The 18,891-nt window shown below is 58.7% G+C and overlaps 1 protein-coding gene across 2 annotated transcripts in view; it reads left to right on the forward strand.

Moving 5' to 3' along the window:
• The window catches only part of MED15 (mediator complex subunit 15), a 48,995-nt gene that overhangs the window by 6,571 nt on the left and 23,533 nt on the right, over positions 1 to 18,891 (forward strand). The window contains exon 2 of one of the 2 annotated variants that reach the window (XM_025267180.2): positions 8,655 to 8,742. The exons of the other annotated variant lie outside the window; for it this stretch is intronic. Within the exon in view, the coding sequence (XP_025122965.1) occupies positions 8,655 to 8,742 (88 nt within the window). The remainder of the gene's footprint in view (positions 1 to 8,654; positions 8,743 to 18,891) is intronic. 2 annotated transcript variants of the gene reach the window in all.

Below are 18,891 nucleotides of genomic sequence, written 5' to 3' on the forward strand. Positions count from 1 at the left end.
TCGTGGGTACTTGCTTTGCCTTGCCAGCTGTGTTAGAAGTTTGTGGGGAGCAGGACCTGGTCATACCTCTGCATCGTGTGCACCCGCAGGTGCCTCGTCTCAGGTGAGGGACGTTGGGCGGCTGCATGAGGTGTGTGGAAAGCAGTGTGGAGCCGTGTAGACAGGGGAGTCCAGGCTGTTCCTGGATGCTTCTGCTTAGCAGATAAGCCAAGGAATACCTGGTCCAGGAGACGGGAGGGTAGTTAGCAGCCCAGGCGTGGTTCCCTCGAAACCACAATCCAGAGGGTGGGGGGGCGTGCCCTCCACTTTCATAAGAAGCTCTGCCCGTGAGGACGCCTGGTGGTCTCTTGCTTGGCCCTGTCACTGCCGGGGTGCGAGTCCGCCCCTGGTTGGGGGTCCCTCAAGCTGTGGGGTGGCGCCAAAGGCAAACAAGAAGGCGCGCCTCGCTGGCCCAGCGGGGCCGGTCGGTTATGGAGCCGCCTGAATGAGTTGTGTGGGCCTGTCGGTAACGGAGTCTCCAGGCGCAGTAACGCGCTTGGCACAGCGCGTGCTTGGGGAAGACGCTTGAACTTGTTTTTGAGGCTGTTTGTGACGGCAGAGCACTCGGGCGTGTCCTCTCTCTGCTCGCCAGTCCTCAGCGGGCTCTGCTCTGACTTGGTGATGAGCAGCGGGTGCTCCTCCTGACCTGGGGACCAGGGTAAGGGCCAGGGCAGGGTGTGACCCAGTCGCCTCTGCTCAGCCCCTCGGCATCCAGGCCGGGCAGGGCAGGCAGGGGCAGAAGGTGCTGCCCGGGGTGCCTGCTCTCCGAAGCCTGTCCGGACTCCAGGGCTGGGGCAGTGCTCGCCTCATCCCTGCTGACCCGTCCTCCCCTCTTTCCAGCTTTCTCTCCGTCCTCATCAGAGGTGTGGTGCGAGGAAGTGCTCTGGCCGCCTCTGTTGTCAAGTGGAGAAAGGCCCTGTGGGCCGCCGGGGGCCCTTCACAGCCATCGGGTACGGAGAGTCACCCCAGGGAGGACTCGGGGACCCCTGCCCAGGGCTGAGGTTCATTTGGGCACTAAAGCTGAGGGTGGGGCTGGGGCCCAGGGCCCTCCCCAGACTCCTATCATGTGTGTTTGTGTTGAAGTAAGGCCCACCCGCCGCCCAGGCTGCGTCCTGGACAGGCGGCACCCTGTGCTTCAGCTGGTGCGGAACTGGCCCCGCTTTGCTGACTTCCCGGCCACGAACCCCACGCTGTGCACCCCTGGGTCTGGGCTCCACTGAGTGTCACGTGCGCGATACTCGTCCTCGTGTATGGCAGGCGCTTCTTTCTGCCGTTGCTCCGTGGCGCGGCACCATCCCCTGTAACACGACCCGCCCCCGGGCGGCTTGGCCCTGGCTCCTGGGTGCAGGCTGGCTCTCTGGACTCTGCCTCCAGGTCTGGCCTTCGGATTCTTAGCGCCAGCTGGGGGTTTTCCCAGGTGGCTCCAGTGGCGGTTTCCGAGGAGCGGAGGGAGAGGATATGGGAGCGGGAAGCCCGTCCCAGCAGCAGTGGCCCGTCTTCAGCTCCTGTTTCAGTCAGTGGGGCTGGTGGGCACAGCCCTTCATTCTGTTCAGATAACATTGCAGATGATTTCAGAGCAGCAGAGTGTTTGTCATGCTCTCTCTGCCCAGAGGTGGCTGTTGCTGACATTTTGATCTCTCTCCTTCAGCACTGTTTCTTTGGGCATATGACGTGATGTGTATGCATTTTAAACATGCCAGCACACACACAGCCCCGTGCTTTTGAAGTGGATGATACTCTGAGTTCAGTTTGATTGGTGGCTTTCTCACGACCACAGTCCATGCCTGGGGACTCTGGCTGGGACTTGTGTGTCCGTGGTTCCAGTTCTCACAAGGCTAGACACAGTGGTTCCAAATCGGAAAAGGAGTACGTCAGGGCTGTATGTTGTCACCCTGCTTAGTTAACTTATATGCAGAGTACATCATGCAAAATGCTGAACTAGATGAAGCACAAGCTGGCATCAAGATTGCTGGGAGAAATAGCAATAACCTCAGACATGCGGATGACACCACCCTTATGGCAGAAAGTGAGGAGGAACTTAAGAGCCTCTTGATGAAAGTGAAAGACAGTGGAAAGGCTGGTTTAAAACTCAACATTCAAAAAACTAAGATCATGGCATCCGGTCCCATCACTTAATGGCAAATAGATGGGGAAACAATGGAAACAGTGTCAGACTTTATTTTCTTGGGCTCCAAAATCACTGCAGATGGTGACTGCAGCCATGAAATTAAAACATGCTTCTCCTTGGAAGAAAAGCTATGACCAACCTAGACAGCATATTAAAAAGCAGAGACATTGCCGACAGAGGTCCGTCTAGTCAAGGCTGTGGTTTTTCCAGTGGTCATGTATGGATGTGAGGGTTGGACCATAAAGAAAGCTGAATGCTGAAGAATTGATGCTTTTGAACTGTGGTGTTGGAGAAGACTCTTGAGAGTCCCTTGGACTGCAGGGAGATCCAACCAGTTCATCCTAAAGGACATCAGTCCTGAATGTTCATTGGAAGTATTGATGCTGAAACTCCAGTACTTTGGCCACCTGATGGGAAGAATTGACTCATTGGAAAACACCCTGATGCTGGGAAAGATTGAAGGTGGGAGGAGAAGGGGGCGACAGAGGATGAGATGGTTGGAGGGCATCACCAACTCGGTGGACATGAGTTTAAGTAAACTCTGGGAGTTGGTGATGGACAGGGACGCCTGGTGTGCTGCTGTCCAGGGGGTCACAAAGAATCGGAGATGACTGAGCCACTGAACTGAACTGAGACACGGCAAGCCTTCTGGTCTGTCTGGGTGGGGAGGGACTGGACCGACTTCTGGTTACTAGAGCAGGTTTTCTGAGGGTTCGTACTTCCCCCGTCCCAGAGGCCCAGGCTCTCTCGGCCACATGGTTGCTCCCTGTGTAAGGGCCCGGAGGACCCCACTGCAGGACGCTCTTGGATGTGAGCCTTCTTCAGTCATCTCTGCAATGTCTTCCTGTGTGCTTGAAATGACCCTATTTGTCTGTCTGGGTGAAGTAGAAAAGGATACTTTATTACCTTGCCAGGCAGAGGGGGCCAGAGTGTGCTCCTGCCTTAAAAGCTGTGTGTCCCCGCCTCCCCGCCGGGAGAGTCTGGTGAGGTTAGAACACTGGTTCTAAGGGCAAGGAGGTCCAGCCAGTCCATCCTAGAGGAGATCGGCCCTGGGTGTTCTTTGGAAGGAATGATGCTAAAGCTGAAACTACAGTACTTTGGCCACCTCATGCGAAGAGCTGACTCATTGGAAAAGACTCTGATGCTGGGAGGGATTGGGGGCAGTAGGAGAAGGGGACGACAGAGGATGAGATGGCTGGATGGCATCACCGACTCGATGGACGTGAGTCTGGGTGAACTCCGGGAGTTGGTGATGGACAGGGAGGCCTGGCGTGCTGATATTCACGGGGTCACAAAGAGTTGGACACGACTGAGCGACTGAACTGAAGGGTGGGGTCTCTGACAGGATGAGGGTGTGAGCAGGCTTGCACCAGATGAGATGACCCTTTTATTTCCTATCTTGTTCAAAGTCCCATGAGGACTTCTCCAACCCTTCACAGAAGTAGGGATCATGGGAGTGCGGTCTCCCCACTACTTGGAGAGCTCACATCATGGGACCAGCGTTTCCCCTCCCTCTCCCTGTCCCTCCTCCCCTGGACCATTTTCAGTCACATCCCAGATACTGTGTGATTCTCACTGCCCAAATCAAGTGTGGATCTCTGGAAGACATGGCTTTGCTCCTCTCGAACACTTCACAAGTCCTGTGAGATAAGCACTTTCGTAAGCTCTTGGCTTGACACAGACTATCCTTACTGGGTGGTTGCCCCGGGGTGGCTGGGACGTACTCAGGGCTGGAACCTGGGGAGCCACCATGGTCCCAGGCGGGGAGCCACCATGGTCCCAGGCCTGGAGCCCCGGGTCAGTGCATGGATGAGTCAGATGTGCGGAATGGAGAGGGTGACGAAGCTTGTGTGGCTCCTCGAGCTCAAATAAGACACATCTTCCCAAGAGCAGCAGTAGCTTCTTTAGGTCTGGTTCTTTCACTGAGCCTCATCCACCTATGAGAAATCTTTCCAGCAGAAACTGGAGAGCTCCGTCAGACCAACAGGGACGTGAGGAGAAAACAGGGAGTCGAGGTTTGGGATGTAGTTTGAGACAGGCTCCCAGCTGCTGTGAGGGCGGGCAGGCATCCTCCAGGCCGGGAGCGTCTGCTCGCAGCTGGTGACTAAGCCAGCTGCGTCTCGTCGTCTCCTGCTGCCAGCGCAGCCCCCTGGGTGCTGGGCCGCACCGGCACGAGTGGTCTCTCCCGCAGGGGGTGCTGTGCGCTGGGCCCTCTCTGGTTGGCACCTCTGACCACACTGGCCGAGGGCTGCGGCCTCAGTGGCCTCTCGGTGCCACGGGGCTGCCTGTCCTTCCCCACCTCGCTCTGGCGGCCTCGGGGCGAGGCCCTCTCAGGGCTGGTGTCCCGCAGGGCCCTGCTGTCGGGGTTCTTGCTCCCTGGAGGCTTCCTCCTCTTGGGCTCAGTGTCTCGGTCCAGCAGCCTCCAGGAAGGGCTCCGGGGAGGCACATCCGTCCCGGTGCACGCGGCCTCCTCGGTGGAGGGGCTCCCCGGGGACTGAGCCGCCCGTCCCGCTGCTGCTTGGGCCCAGGTTGGGAGCCTCTCCTCTCGGAGAGCTTCAGGGCAGCGCGCCTCGCTGCCCAGCTCAGGGCGGCACTGCAAGGAATGCGCCTCCGCTTGCTCCCCGGGGCTCCGTTCCCACCGCTCCGGGTGCGCCTTTCCCCAGGCCCCTACAGCTTTGGCCCTCTTCTTGTCTCTCTCTCCTGTTTCCTGGCTCTGGCCTGCCCTGCGGGAGACATCTTCAGTTTTACCTCTGACCTTTCCCTGCTAACATCTAATAAACTTTGATTTGTAAGAACTTTGTTTTTTTCTTGCCAATGTGACTTTTCTGGTTTTACAGTGTCCTGTTCTTGTTAAATGGATGTGATGTCTTATCTGTTACACTTGGATAATAAAGGTAGTTTCTTGGTGTTTTCTTCTTCCTGCTGAGCTTCTCCAGGGGATCTTGATCTGCCGTGGTAGGTGTGTGGGAGCCCGTGGTCAGCTGCTCACTCTGACAGGGGTCTGTGAGGCAAGTGGAAATTAACCCTGCAGATTCCGTCCCTCTTTCCAGCCTGGGTTTTCAGCTCTTATTTAATTTTACTTTTATTTAAGCGAGGATATTGCAGGGAGTGTGTGTGTTTGGATCATGACTTGGGCTAGCGCCTCCCCCTGCGCGAGGCTGCGCTCCTCTGCAGGCGGGCTCCTCCCCCGAGAGCCGCAGTGCACGCTGGCGCCTGTGTACATGTGCGCTTACTCACTTTTCATTCTGGCTGGTCCCTTCTCCTCCTCCTCTCCACAAAGGTTCACGATTTTTAAAGAATTCTCTGCTTAAGAGAGTACAGCACTCGAAGGGACGAACCAAAGAAAGTTTAGGTCTGTTCTGACTTGACAGTGTGAACCCTGTAGATGTGTGAGTCGGACACAGCACGTTCCCTCTCGGGGCCAGTGCGGTGACTCCTCTCCTCTCTGGAGGCAGGCTCCCGGGCTTCCTTGGCGCCCGATGGCATTTAGGGAGGGCGGACAGTTCTCTGCTGTGCTGGCCCGAGCCGTGCTTCACCAGTCAGCTCCCCGGGCTGTGCTGCGGGTGTGGGGAGCGCGCCCTCGGGCCCTGGCACCCCTCCTTGGACGTCAGGGCAGGGCTTGAACTTCTCCTCTCTCTGATGGGTGGCTGATAAAAATGTGGGAGGAATCTCTTCCGTTGAGGCAGTTCCGAGTGCAGGTTGGAATAGAATTTCCAGACACAGAGCCCCGTATGGGACACCAAATGCTGGGGCAGTCCAAGCGCAGGTAGGAAAAGGATTTCCAGACCTCGAGCACTTCATACGGCAGAACAAAGAGCAGAAGTAACACGGGCACCGTGAGTGCAGTGGGCCGAGAACTCCTGACGGGAGTTTTCCTCTCAAGGGAGAGTCGACAGTTTTCCTGAGTTAACGCCAACTTTTGTAGCCTCAGAACAGAGAAAGTTCCTGCTGGAGGCGGGCGTGATCCTTCCTGCTGGGAGGCGGGCGTGACGTGGGCAGTTGTGGAGCTACAGGGTGCTCACTGGAGTGGGCCTCTGTACCTGCTGGGGAGTCAGGGAGCTTGCTAGTGATGATCAGGGAGGAGGGGGCTTGTGACGATGGGTACGAAGGGGCTCAGGCAGCTTCGGCGTGACCTGGGTTCCGGGCTCCGCTTCTGGGGCCTTGGTGCAAGGCCTCGCCCCTGGGGTCTTGGGGGCAGGCCTCAGCATCCTCCACCTGGCGAGTGCTTCCCACTCTGTGCTGTGTGTGCTGGTGGTGTGCTTCAGAGAGCTTGCCCCTTCCGCTGCGGGCGTGCCACGTCCCCTCTCGTCCTCCACGCAGCTGCGATTTGGATCTTATGCTGGGTGCGGGGTCAGCCGCCAGCCGCAGGCTTCTGTCTTGCAGTGGCTGAAAAAAAGCCTGCACACACAGGCAGCGCTTGGCCAGGTAGCCTGGGAGTGGGGCAGGGCTGCAGAAACCTCCACCCCCGGGAGGTCCGTTGGCCGACGGTGTCATGGTTCCCAAGCTGGGCAAGTTTCCTTTGGGGGCATGAAAGCCTTTGGGTGGGCGGAGGGCATCCGGTCCCCCTGAGGCCAGGAGCTTCACCACGGGCCCCAGAGGGAGGGGTGGGGTGCTGGGAACTCGGCCCCCGTCACACCTGGGGAGGCCACCTTGAGGAGGGGGTGTCAGGACAGAGGAGCGTGGGTGGGAGGTTCCGGCTTCCTTCACACCCTGTGCTTCCTGTGCCTGTGTGCCTGACGGTGCTCCTCCTGTAACCTCAGCGCGGCCCCATGAGCTGGCACGGTCCCGTCCGCCCTCTGCAGGAGGGATGCACAGGGACCTGGAGGTGGTGCCCTGCACAGGGTCACCGGTGGGGGTCTGGGAGGCCAGGGCCCGTGGCCTGAGCACACATCCAGCTCACGTGCAGGCACAGCCGCCCAGGGGCACACAGCGGGCATCCACCTTCTGCTGCAGATGCCAGCGTTGGGGGCGAGGGCTGGACACTGACGGAGTGGAGTTCCCCACTGTGGAGGCCTGGAGGCGGAGGCCACCGCAGAACGGCCCGGGCGTGGTGAGACGTGGGGTGAGGACTGAGCTGAGAAGAGGAGGCCCCCAGGTGTCTCTTCTGGGTGGTGGTGGGCACAGTGCCCAGGCTGCAGGGGTGTGTGTCCCTGCAGGTGGGTTCTGGCCTCCGGCTGGGGGACTCGGGGGCCCGGGTGATGGGTCAGGTCTGGACCAGAGACGAGTGGAGCTCTGCCTGGGCAGAGGGGCGGCCCCCCAGTCCCCCGAGGATGGGTCTGCTCAGTCACCTCTGTCTGAGGTGCTTGGGGTCTCAGAGCCCACTTGTGTGTGGAGCCTGCCCGCGCGCTCTCCCGGCCTGCCGGGGTCTGGCCTTGTGGTCCCGCTGCCTTCCTGTCACCTCTTTCTGAGCCTGGTTGCGTGTCTCTGGTGCGTGGGTCTCCTCCACTCTGGGTGCCTCTCCAGCAGGAACCTGTTGCTGCCTCTGGGCCCGGCGCAGGCTCGGGGAAGCAGGCAGGAGGTGGGAACCCTGACCTCACGTGGAGTGAGTTGCCGGGCAGTGGGGTGGCTCTGTGGCCATTTACTCTTCTTCACGTGTTAGCACAGATCTGTGTCGGCGTTTAGCACCCTTCCCGGGATGTCTTCTGGTTCGGCAGCTGTGGCCCTGCAGCCCCGCACACTGGCGGTGCCCAGCTGTGGGCGTGTCTGCAGCTGCCAGAAGCCCACGGGACCTGCTGGACCAGGCTTGTCGGATTCCATTGTGGGGGTGAGGGGTTCTTTATCAGCGAGCCCAGCTCTGGGGAGAAAGGCGGGGAGACCCATCCTGCAGGGAAGAAGGTGGCCTGTGAGCAGGGGCCCTGGCGCCCCCTCCTTTCTAACAGGTGCGCACCTGTCCTTGCTGTGTGGGGCTGCGGGGTGTGTCCTGCCGCCCAGAGAGGCTCCAGCGTAGCCGTGCACACAGCTGTCGCCTTGCAGGGCGTCGCGTGATGGACACCTGGCTCCGATTCGGTCTCTTGCTGTGTGTGCGTTGGCATCTGTGAGGTCGGCATCTGCCTTGAGCTGGAGGTTGATGAGGTCGGGCTCATGTCCTTGGTCCCCCTGGGAGGACCTGCGTGTGGGAACTTTGCCTTGGGGGGACCAAGGTGACTGGCATGGCGCCTCAGTTCTGCACGGGTCCCCGTGCTCTTGGTGCCGGAATTGGGAGGGGACGCGGGTGTCTGCGGGGCAGGGATTGGAGGCAGCTGCCACTGTGCCATCGGCTGTGCTGGTGGTGAGCAGCCCTGGGCTGGCCCCACTGCCCGCCTGAGCCAGGCGGCTGCTCCCTGCCAGGGTGACCGCCCTTCACGGCCCTGCAGCCTTCTCCTGCGCTCCGCTGCCTTTCCTCGCTGTCCTGAGGGCCCCTCCCTCCGTGGCTGCCCTGGGCCTCAGCCAGGTGTGAGGGCGCTGGCCAGGGAGCCTGTGTCAACGTCTCTCCTCCTTTGTATTCCAGCGAAGATGCCATGAGGAAGGCTGGCGTGGCCCACAGCAAATCCAGCAAGGACATGGAGAGCCACGTGTTCCTGAAGGCCAAGACCCGGGTAAGCCCTAGGGACGGTGCGTGGGGGCAGGTGCCAGGCCGCGGGGACAGAGTGGCCGCTCACTGCTGGGTGCTGTCTGTGGGACAGCTGTGGGAGGGCAGTGCATGGGCGCCCAGGCTGGCCTGTTGGCACCGTGTCCGTGCCCAGCTCCTGTGAGTCCTGTAGGGTGCTGTTGGGCCTTGGCAGCTCCTGTGGACAGTGCCCCAAGGCAGAAACACTCTGTCCTCAGGCTCAGGCCTGCCCAGGGGTCGGGCCCCGGCAGGTGGGCCCAGAAGGGCTCGCGCCCCTTCTCAGTGATGCAGGAGATGCTCAACGGAGGGCGCAGCCGTGGCGCGGGCGGGACGGGCCACTCCTCTGTGACCTCTCACGGGAATGGGGCTGGCTGGGCGCCACGCGACCCCTCCTGTCATCGTGCGCTCCCCTGGGGCACAGCTGCTGGTCGCAGTGAAGCGGGACACGCACACAGAAGGCACTTGTCTGGCCGCCTGGCTCCGCCGAGCGCCTGGCGCCTGAGCGCAGGGCTGCAGCTCTGGGAGCCTCTGTGTCGAGAGTCCAAAGCAGACGGCATTTACGGTCGGGTACTGGTGTGGGTGAACCGGCTGTCGAGACGCACAGAGCTCCGTCGGGGAACCTGGAGCTTGTCTGAGTGTTTAGATGAGGTAAATACTTGCTGAAACGGGAAGGCAGAGCTGACTGGCCTGGGCTTGATCAGCACACACGTGTGTGTTAGTGAGCACGTGTAGGTGGAGGCTGAGCTGCCCGTGCACGGAGGATGGTAAGCATTTCTTCTTTTATAGTAGCCGTATCGAGCTCTGATTCATACATGGTACGATTCACCCAGGAAAGTCTGTGGTGCAGCCGTCTTTAGGGCTTCTCAGACTTGTGCAACCATCACCGTGATGTGTTTCAGAGGAGTTTCTTTTCTTTCTTTTCCTTTTTTTGATGGCACCGCTTGGCTTGTGGGATGTCACTTCCCTGACCTGGCAGTGAAAGCCCAGAATCCTGACCACTGGGCCCCAGGGGTCTCGCTAGGGCATTTCCTCAGGAAACTCTGTGCCCATTAGCCGCACTCCCCATCCTCCTCAGCCCTAGGCAGCCACCTGCCTGCTCCCTGTTGCTATCGATTTGCCTATCCTGTACTTTTCATAAGAATGCAAGCGTGAAATGCATGCTTCTGTGGCGTCTTAGTAACACATTCTCAGTGTTCATCCACGAGCCGTGTTGTGGCATGCATTCCACTCCTTTTTATTGTCGAATGATGTTCCCCTGCACGCATGTGCCACGTTTCCTTTATCCATCCATCATTGTCAAAGCTATGGTTTTTCCAGTGGTCATGTATGGATGTGAGAGTTGGACCATAAAGAAGGCTGAGCGCCGAAGAATGGATGCTTTTAAACTGTGGTTTTGGAGAAGGCTCTTGAGAGTCCCTTGGACTGCAAGGAGACCCAACCAGTCAGTTGTAAAGGAAGTCAGTCCTGAGTATTCATTGGAAGGACTGATGCTGAAGCTCCAATACTCTGGCTACCTGATGCGAAGAGCTGACTCATTAGAAAAGACCTTGATGCTGGGAAAGATTGAAGGTGGGCGGAGAAGGGGACGACAGGAGGAGATGGTTGGATGGCATCACTGACTCAGCGCACGTGAGTTTGAGTAAACCCCGGGAGATGGTGAAGGACAGGGGAGTCCATGGGGTCGCAAAGAGTCAGACACAGCTGAACAACAGTAAATCCATCAGTTGATGTACATCTGGACTGTTTCTGCTTTCTGGCTATTACAGTAACGCTAGTCTGAACATTTATGTGCCAGCTTGCCTGGGGACGTATGTTTTCATTTCTCTTTGGTATATACCTGGGTAAGAAGTTGCTGGATCAGGTGGTAGTTCTGTTTAACCTTTTGAGGAATTGCCAAATTGTTTTCAAAGCAGCTGCACCATTTTACATTCTCGCTGGGGGTGTATTTTGTTCCAGTTTCTCCACTCCTCATCAGCACTTGTTACTGTGTTATTGTAGCCTTCACGGTGAGTGTGAAGTGGTGCCTCGTTGTGGCTTTTAAACATGAATTAATTCCTGGCCGTGCTGGGCCTTCGCTGCTGCTGCCGCCTCTCCTTCGGTGTGGCGAGTCCGGGCGCTCTCTGGCTGTCGTGTGCAGGCCTCTCATCGCGGTGGAGCCTGGGCTCGCGAGCGCGTGGGCTTCAGTGCATGTGGCTCACGGGTTCCAGAGCTCAGGCCCAGTGGTTGCGGCGGCAGGCTTCGCTGCCCTGGGACACCTAGGATCTTAGACCGGGGATGGAACCCGTGTCGCCTGCCCTGGCAGGCATGTTCTTAACCACTGAACCACCAGGTAGCCCCTTCATTGTGGTTTTGATTTGCATTCCCAGATGGCTTACTATGTTTATTGGTCATTTGTATATCATCTTTAGAGAAATGTTTGTTCAGACCCTTTGTCCGTTTTAAAGTTGAGTCATTAGTGTTTCTGTTGAAGAGCTCTTCAAGTTTTGGAGGCGCGTCTCATGTTGAGTGTGTAACGTGCTGGTGTTTGGGGGTGCGATGAGAGCCTTGTGGGGCTTCCTGGACCGTCTCCTTTGGAAGCGCTCCCGTTGCTGTCCAGCACAGGTGGCCGCCTGTTGCTATCTGAGCAGCTGCCCCGAGCCGTGGCCTGGAGCGGCCGTGGTGTGTGTCCTGACTCTGGGTCGGGCGGGGGCGGGGTGGAGTAAACGCCCCTTGCAAGGCCGGGAAGTAGGCACAGCTGCGTGCCCCAGGATGCAGCTGGGGTGGCTCGGGCACACAGCGCCCAGGGGGCTTGCCCAGGCGGTCTCCCACCCGGGGGCCTGCGGTCAGAGCCTGCCATCTTTCCTTCACTTCCTCCCATCTCGCAAAGCAAAAGACATCCAAACACCCAGTTTAACTCTTAACACCTGAATTCCAGCAGGTGGGTCTGCTTGCTGCCTCAGAGAGACTGAGGGAAGCAGAAGCCACAGTGCCCGGGGGTGTGTGGTCGCAGCTGGTGCACTCTGAAGACCGGGGGTGGCCGGGGCGCCAACCTCAGCGCTGCATGTGTGAAGGGGCTCATCACAGCTGCGTGCGTTGCTGATGTTTGCTTATCGTTTGGTGGTTTATTTATTTTTGTTTTTTTTGAAGTTCAGTAACTTTATTGGACCATCAGCAGTTCTCATCCACCACAGATTTTTGAAAGTGGTGACAGGCACGTAGGTAACCAGCCTGGAGAACTTGTTCGGTGGGTCTCCACCACGTTTTCTGGACAGCTGCACACGGATCGGTGTGGGGCGCTCCGCTCCCCTTTGGCCCACAGCTCTGTTGAGTCTGGTGCTGATACACACGTCAGGGGATCCCCCCTTCATGGTGAATTTCCTGGTTTCTTGGCGTGCCCCAGGGGCATGCTTCTTGAAATCCACTCCATGGGTGCACTTGTGAATGTTAATAGTGTTTTCTCTGGCTGCCACCTCGTTGATGGCAGACCACCCTTCTTTGTGGGAGTTTTTAGATGAGGCTTGTATGTTAAGCACAGCCCAGCTCTCATGCATGGTGTATAGTCCTGTGCACAAGTAGCGTGTGTCTCTGGTTTGAAGCGTGAGTTCCCATGGCGGGGGCCAAGGTGAAACCCAGGCACCAGAGAGGCCAAGAGCGGTGGACTTGGGAGGCAGCCTGGAGGCTTGTCAGAGGTGGGCCGGGGTGCACAGACGCCCCTCAGGGGCACGTGCAGGGGCGCGGCCTGGGAGAGGGGCGGCGTGCGCACGGCTGACGGGCAGGCCCCGCCTTCTCCAGCCCTGCTTGTGGACCCACAAGCCCGCAGTCAGCCTTTGACTGAACCTGAAGACGTCTTCTGCTGTCCTTGTTTGATCAGGGACAGTTATTGGAGGAGAAAAGGACAACTGTGTACATTGAAAACTGCAAACGGCATGAAAAGATCAGCATTTTCCTCGGAGCAGCTGCTGAGACCTGCTAGAAAGGCCTGGGTGTGGCCAGTGGGTGGCAGGGCCAGAGCCTGCCTCCTGCCCTCTGCTGTCTGGGGTGCCGGCCGGGCCTCCTGCTGCACCCTCCCCGCATCGGCAGGCTTGCTAGGTGCTCGCCGCGGTTTTCGGTGGCTCTGTTTCCATGCTGAGAGGGTGCTTTACAAACACTCCGTGCAGTCCCTGGGACTGTCTCCACTTCAGCCGTGAAGAACTGGGGTGTGGGCCAAGCGGCGTGGGGGACCGGCTTGCTGGCTTTCTCCATTTGAACTTAGGACTCAGTTTAAACTGGGTAAGGAGCCGCTGTCGCTTGTTACGCTGATCGTTCTTTGTACGTCTGAAATATTTTACGCTGTCTAAAGGTAAGATGTGAAATTATGTGAACGACAACACGACACTTGGCAGAGGCCTGGCTGGGAGCACTGGCCCTGGGGCCTGCGCTGCGCGCTAACGCGGTTTCAGCACAGGAGGAGAGCCCGCACACAGACTTGGTGGAAGCTGCCAGACTGCCCCGCGAGCTCCAGGGCCTGTCCTAGCCGAGCCTGGGAGGGGAGCAGCTGCGTTACTGCGTGGTGATACTGAAGTGGGAACCCAGCCGCGCACCGCCCACAGACGTTAACTCAAAAGGGATGGAACATCTAAGAGGTAAACTGCGAAAGCCCTAGATGCAGGCATGAGTCTTTGTGACCTCGGGCTGGGCAGTGGCTCCTCACACAGCACCCAGCACAGGCGGCACAGCCTCATCAGAGCTGCAGGCTGCAAGCGGACGCGGCGTGTGTGCCTGAGTGCCTCTGGAAACACCACAGCATTGCTAATTGTCTGTACTCCAGTGCAGAATAAAAAAGATTAAAGTCAAAGAAACGTAAAAGCTATTGTGTATCGAAGGACACCGAAGAGGGTAGAGAGGCCTGTGAAGTGGGAGGAAGCACCTGGGAACCATGTATCCAAAGAGGGACTGGAGCCCGCAGTGCATAAAGAACCACAGCTCCACAACAAGAGGCTAAACACCCAACTCAGACGCGGGTGAGGAACGTGGATAGACGCTTGTCTAGAGAAGACAGTCTGATGGCCAAGAAGCTGTGAAAAGATGGCCAGCGTGCCTCGTCATTAGGGAAAAGCAAATCCAAACCACCGTGAACTGAGGCTGCACGTTCGTGGCAGCGGCAATAAAAACGGGTGAACGCTGCCTCTTCACCTGAGGAGCGCTGTGAGAAGTGGGGACCGTCGGGTGTTGCTGGAAGGAGGTCACACTGGCGGCCCTCAGAAGTCAAGCAGGCGCCCCGTGCGCGCAGAGCGTGCGCGCAGGTACTGGCAGCACCGCTCACTGCAGCCAGAAATTGGGGCCCACGCGCTGCCTGACCCGTGCGGGCCAGGGTGCGGGCTGGCCACAGGATGGGCTGTGCGGCGGGGTGAAGCATGAACGGGTGGTCCAGCACGGCTGGACCTTGGAAGCATCACGCTGAGTGCAGGGTTGCAGCCGCCAGAGGGCACGCATTGTGCGAGGCGTCAGTATAAAGTGCCCGGAGCAGGCCAGTCTAGAGAGACAGGGTGTTTGCTTCCTGTAGCTTCTGGACAGGTTCCCACACACGGCGGACTCTAGGCTCGTGACTTTGGCTGCAGGGCTCAAGGCTGTCCCCTGGTGGTCATGTTTGCAGCCAGGACTTGATCGGTTTGACCTGTTTGACCTGTTTGCTGCATGTAGACTCTGGGAGCCTGACAGCCTTTTAAAACGTTGCCCTGTCTTCTCTTTTGGCCCAAGCTGACAGGGCTCTGCTGCATGACCTTTGTGGGCCGTGTGTGTGACAGAGCCCCACAGACAGGGCGTCCCCATAGGCCTTTCATCCCCGGTCCCGGCATCTGTGAGCTGACCAGAGGATTCCTCGCGTGCCCCGTCTCCTCGGCCCTGGCAGTCTGTCCAGCCACACCCTCAGCCTTCTCTCCAGAGCACGCACAGTGAACCTCCTGGTTTGCATGTTGGTTTTTGGTGTCTTGGGCAGCCTGGTAATTTTCCAAACCAGGCCCAGGTTCCTTTACGCTCGGCCTTTGTCCCCTGGGTTTCTTTCTTCCCTCTCGCGTCTCTCTGTAGGCCAGCCAGCCCTCCCCCACTCTGTTCACTGCCTCTCGGGTCTGCCTGTCCCACGGCCCGCGGCCCGTGCAGCTAGATGTTCGCCCAGGGGATCCACCTTCCCTGCCGCCCACGCAGCTAGACGTTTGCCCAGGGTGGCAGGGCTTCTCCCTGCTTTCGTTTCCGGTCACGCATTCTGCTTTCCCCCGAGCCCTCCCCAGAAGTACCTGTAACATTTGCCTCTCTCCCAGCGTCCTGTTTCTGATGCCATCTGTGTTCTCGAAGACAACGTGAGCTTTTTCAGCAGCTCCTTCAGTTCCTCTGCGTCCTCAGTGACAGACTGCTTACCACCGTGTTCCCGCCAACAACCTTCCGTGGCCTGGCTCGGTCCTGCCTGCCCCGTGTTTCTTGTGGCCTGGGTGTTGGGCCAGGGGAGCACAGCAGGCAGGGGTCTTGTTAGTAAGAGTACTGGGAGGTGGTGCCTATCGTTGTGTATGTTGTATGTATTTCTGGGTGTCTTGGTATTCCCACAAGGCCACAGTTGGTCAGGAGTTGGGACAGGGACAGCCTGACTTTTTATCAAGTATCCCGTCCACTTACAGCTAACGATCCCATCGTTTAACTGGGCGCTGCAAACTGGTGATCATCCTGAATCCCGGCTTTTCTTCTACATTTATTAGGTGGAGTTTTCTTGCCAAGAAATGCTTTCTTTCATCCACTAGGGCTTCTTGGTTGCCTGAAACACAGCCTCTGGGGACTCTCAGGAACCCCTTCCTGTGGAATGGTGGCCCGGGGGTGGAATGCGGCCGCTCCTCTGCTGCGGTCGTGTCGTGGGCCCCACTGCTGCCCGCAGGCACGCCCCTGCTCCTGGGGCCCCTGTCACGACCCCTAGTCTTTGGTGGCTTGCTTGCCTCTTAGTTCAGGGTCAGCTGTTGCTCTGAGGAGCCCTTGTTCCTGTGGAGGGTAAAATGGTCCTGGCAGCTGGCCGTGTGGGCCTGAGGCTGCTCACTGCTTCTGCGCCTGTTGTGGGAGTCCTGAGGAGGCCTATGGTTTTGAAACGACAGCAATCTCAAAACCCCGTAATTTCACATTGATATTTCCAGCTCCAGGGTTTTGCTTCATCTGAAGCGTGTATGTGCTCTGCAGTGCGCCTCTCTGGCCTTGTGGTGGCGTTGGCATAATCACTCGTGAAAGGGCTCCAGGCTGAGCAGGGCAGTGGCGCGCTAGTGTTGGCAGCAATGCCAGATGCGGCGACGTGTGGGCTTCTGTACAGCTGATGTGTCCTCAACGTGTACCTCTTTCTCTGCGGATGTGTTTGCTTTTTGTTTTTAAGATGATTGGTCTGAAAAACCTTTTCCACGTGATTCGACACCAACTTGTGCCCACTAATGTGTTGGGTTGATTTTCCATGTTTAAAACTTGAACGTGTTCTTTTGTTGTGGCTTTGTCTTCAGTGTGGTAAAAGATGTATATACTTCCAATGTGAAAGCTGGGTAACAAGGGAGTAGGTCTCCTTTCCAGCCCACTTCCTGGTATCTCTGGGGTTTAATTGTTGATTTGCAGCCTTTCCTGTGCAGATATAAAGCAAACACGTGTGTTCGGATTGCCTGAGCGTTACACGGAAGTTCTGACGGTGGAGCATCTCGTGTGTAGCCTTGGGCATTGCACCTGCAGCCTGAGTGTCCTGCTTCTGCCTCCACTTGGTGAGGGGAGGTGTCCTCCTCCCTGGCAGAGATGTGGACGGGCTGCAGGCCGTGTGGGAGCTGCAGGAAGCCACGCTGTGCATCCCTGTCCTCTGTGCCCTGTGGCCCCGCCCCCAGCCCGCTGGCAGCCCGCCCCCCAGGCGTGGGGGACGTGGGTGGGTCTGCGGGTGTGGCTGCGCTGTGCCCGGCCACACCCAGAGCGAGGACGGGGCAAGGGCGGGGGGCTGCGCCTTCTCGCCTTTTCGAGGCTGCCCTAGGAAGGGCGCCTTGGAGCAGAAGTGGGCCCGTAACCCGTGTGTCTGCTTGGGGGCCCGGAACTGCCCACCCTGGGGAGGCCAGTCTGTACGGGGGGTCAGGCAGCCGCCCTGGGGGCTGGAGGGGTGGCCCGTCGGCCCGCGAGGGCTTGACCCACAGGCGCGCTCCATGCCGGCCGCGCCCTGTGCCCCCTTCTCCCGTCGGGCGGTCGCTGCCCCCTCTGTCCCCTCAGGTCCCCAGAGCCTCCGTGGCCCTAGCCGTGGGCAGCCTCAGTGGGCGCGGACCGCGGTGCCCTCTGCCCACCTGGCTCCAGGCACTCGGTCCTGGCTCTGTGCCAGGGGCTTTGGGGATACACGCCTGGGCCTCCTACTGGTGGCTTTATTTTTACCTGAAGTATGGTCGATTCACACGTGGTTTTTGTCTCTAAGCAAAGGAACTCAGTTACTCACACGTGCGTTCTTCCCGTGTCCGTCTCCGTGACCGTGGCCACAGAGCGTTTAGCACGGCTGCTGGGCTGCGTGCCTCGTTCACACTGGCACAGAGCGCCTGCTGAGCCCTGTCTCCCGGTCCACCCCTTCCCCACCCCCACCCCCTGGCAACCCCAGGTCTGTCTGTGGTATGTCTGTGAGTCTGTTTCTACTTCATAGATTAGTTCCTCTGTCATATTTTGGATTCTAGATATAAATGATAGCATATGGGATTTGTTTTTCTCTGTCTGACTTAACTTGGCTCAGTGTGGTCGCCTCTGGGTCCATCCGTGTTGCTGTAGACGGCGCGGTTTCCTCCTCTTCTGGGCTGGCCGTCTGTTGTGTGTGCACCGTGTCCCCTGTGCCGCTCCTCTGCTGATGGGCACTCGGCTGCTCCCCCGTCCTGGTTGCCGTGCACGGTGCTGGTGTGAGTGCCGGGTCGTGCATCTGGTCGAGTCCTGCTCTCCTCTGGCTGTCCAGGGTGGGACTTCTGGGTCGAGTCCTGCTCTCCTCTGGCTGTCCGGGGCGGGACTCCTGGGTCGAATCGTAGTCCTGTTTTTAGTTTTTTTTGAGGACCCTCCACACTGTTCTCCGTGGTAGCTGCACCAGTGTGCGTTCCCATCAGCAGGGTAAGAGGGCTCCCTTTTCTCCACACCCTCTCCAGCATTTGTTGTTTGTGGATTTTTTAATGAACTGGTTGCTTTGTAACCGGCTTCATCTTGATTTGGAAGTAGAAAAAGCTCAGCAGATCCTTTTGAGGTTTCTCCGACCCAGAAGTTGGCCTTACAGAGTCAGCTCTCGACCTGGCCGGCTCCCCGTCCCCGTCTCCTCACCTTGGCCACCTTGTTTCTGAGCTTCCTTTAGCCCCCACTTTCCTTGCTCCCCACTCGCCACCCTGCTGCCCTTCAGGGGCCAGCCTGCTCAGGTGATTTGGGGACTTCTTTCCTCCCAGAAATTGAGGGGCATCAGGAGGGGGCGTGTTGAGCACCCCTTCCTCGCATCCCACCCCTCACTACCTGCCCTGTGGCCTCCTGGGCCTTTCCCCCCTTTTCCTCCGGTTCCCCAGCTGAGGGCACGCTGTGGCGGTTTGAGACGGATGAGGGCTGGCGTGGTTAGAAGGTGAGTTGTGTGTCGAGTCCTCCGAGACCCCCTTGGCGTGTCGCTTGAGGGCCGTTCCCCGTGCCCTGCGGTGGGTGCCCGTGACTTAGGAGGGGCTTGAGAGAGCAGGCGGGCCGAAGCTCTGCCCTCTGTCTGCCTCGCGGGGTGGTTCAGCTTCTCCGAAAGAAGAGTTTCCTTACAAACATCCCTTTGTTGCCCCCAGGACAAGCTCACAGTAGTGATTTCCCGGAACGCCCAGGAGTGAGTGTCCTTGGTTACAAAGAGGACAGTCCGTGGAAGGCAGGCCCTGCTGGGCAGACGCAGGAACCAGGATTGCCGTGGGCAGGGGCCTTCACCTGCCTCCCTGAGTGGCGCCGCACCCTCTCCCCGACCTTGCAGTGAATTCCGGGGGCGGGGGGGGGGGGCGGGGGCCACCCAGATTTGCATGTAAACGCCGCGTCGGCAGCTCAACAGCAGCAGGCGTGGGAAAAGCGGAAGTGCTTCTCCAAACAGAGCCGAGACTGGAGCGGCCGGCCCTCCCGGGCCTGCTTCCGAGGTGCCCTGTGACGCTGGGCAGGCCCCGCTGCGGAAGGG

Source organism: Bubalus bubalis, chromosome 17, assembly GCF_019923935.1.
Source record: "Bubalus bubalis isolate 160015118507 breed Murrah chromosome 17, NDDB_SH_1, whole genome shotgun sequence".
Lineage (NCBI taxonomy): Eukaryota > Metazoa > Chordata > Mammalia > Artiodactyla > Bovidae > Bubalus > Bubalus bubalis.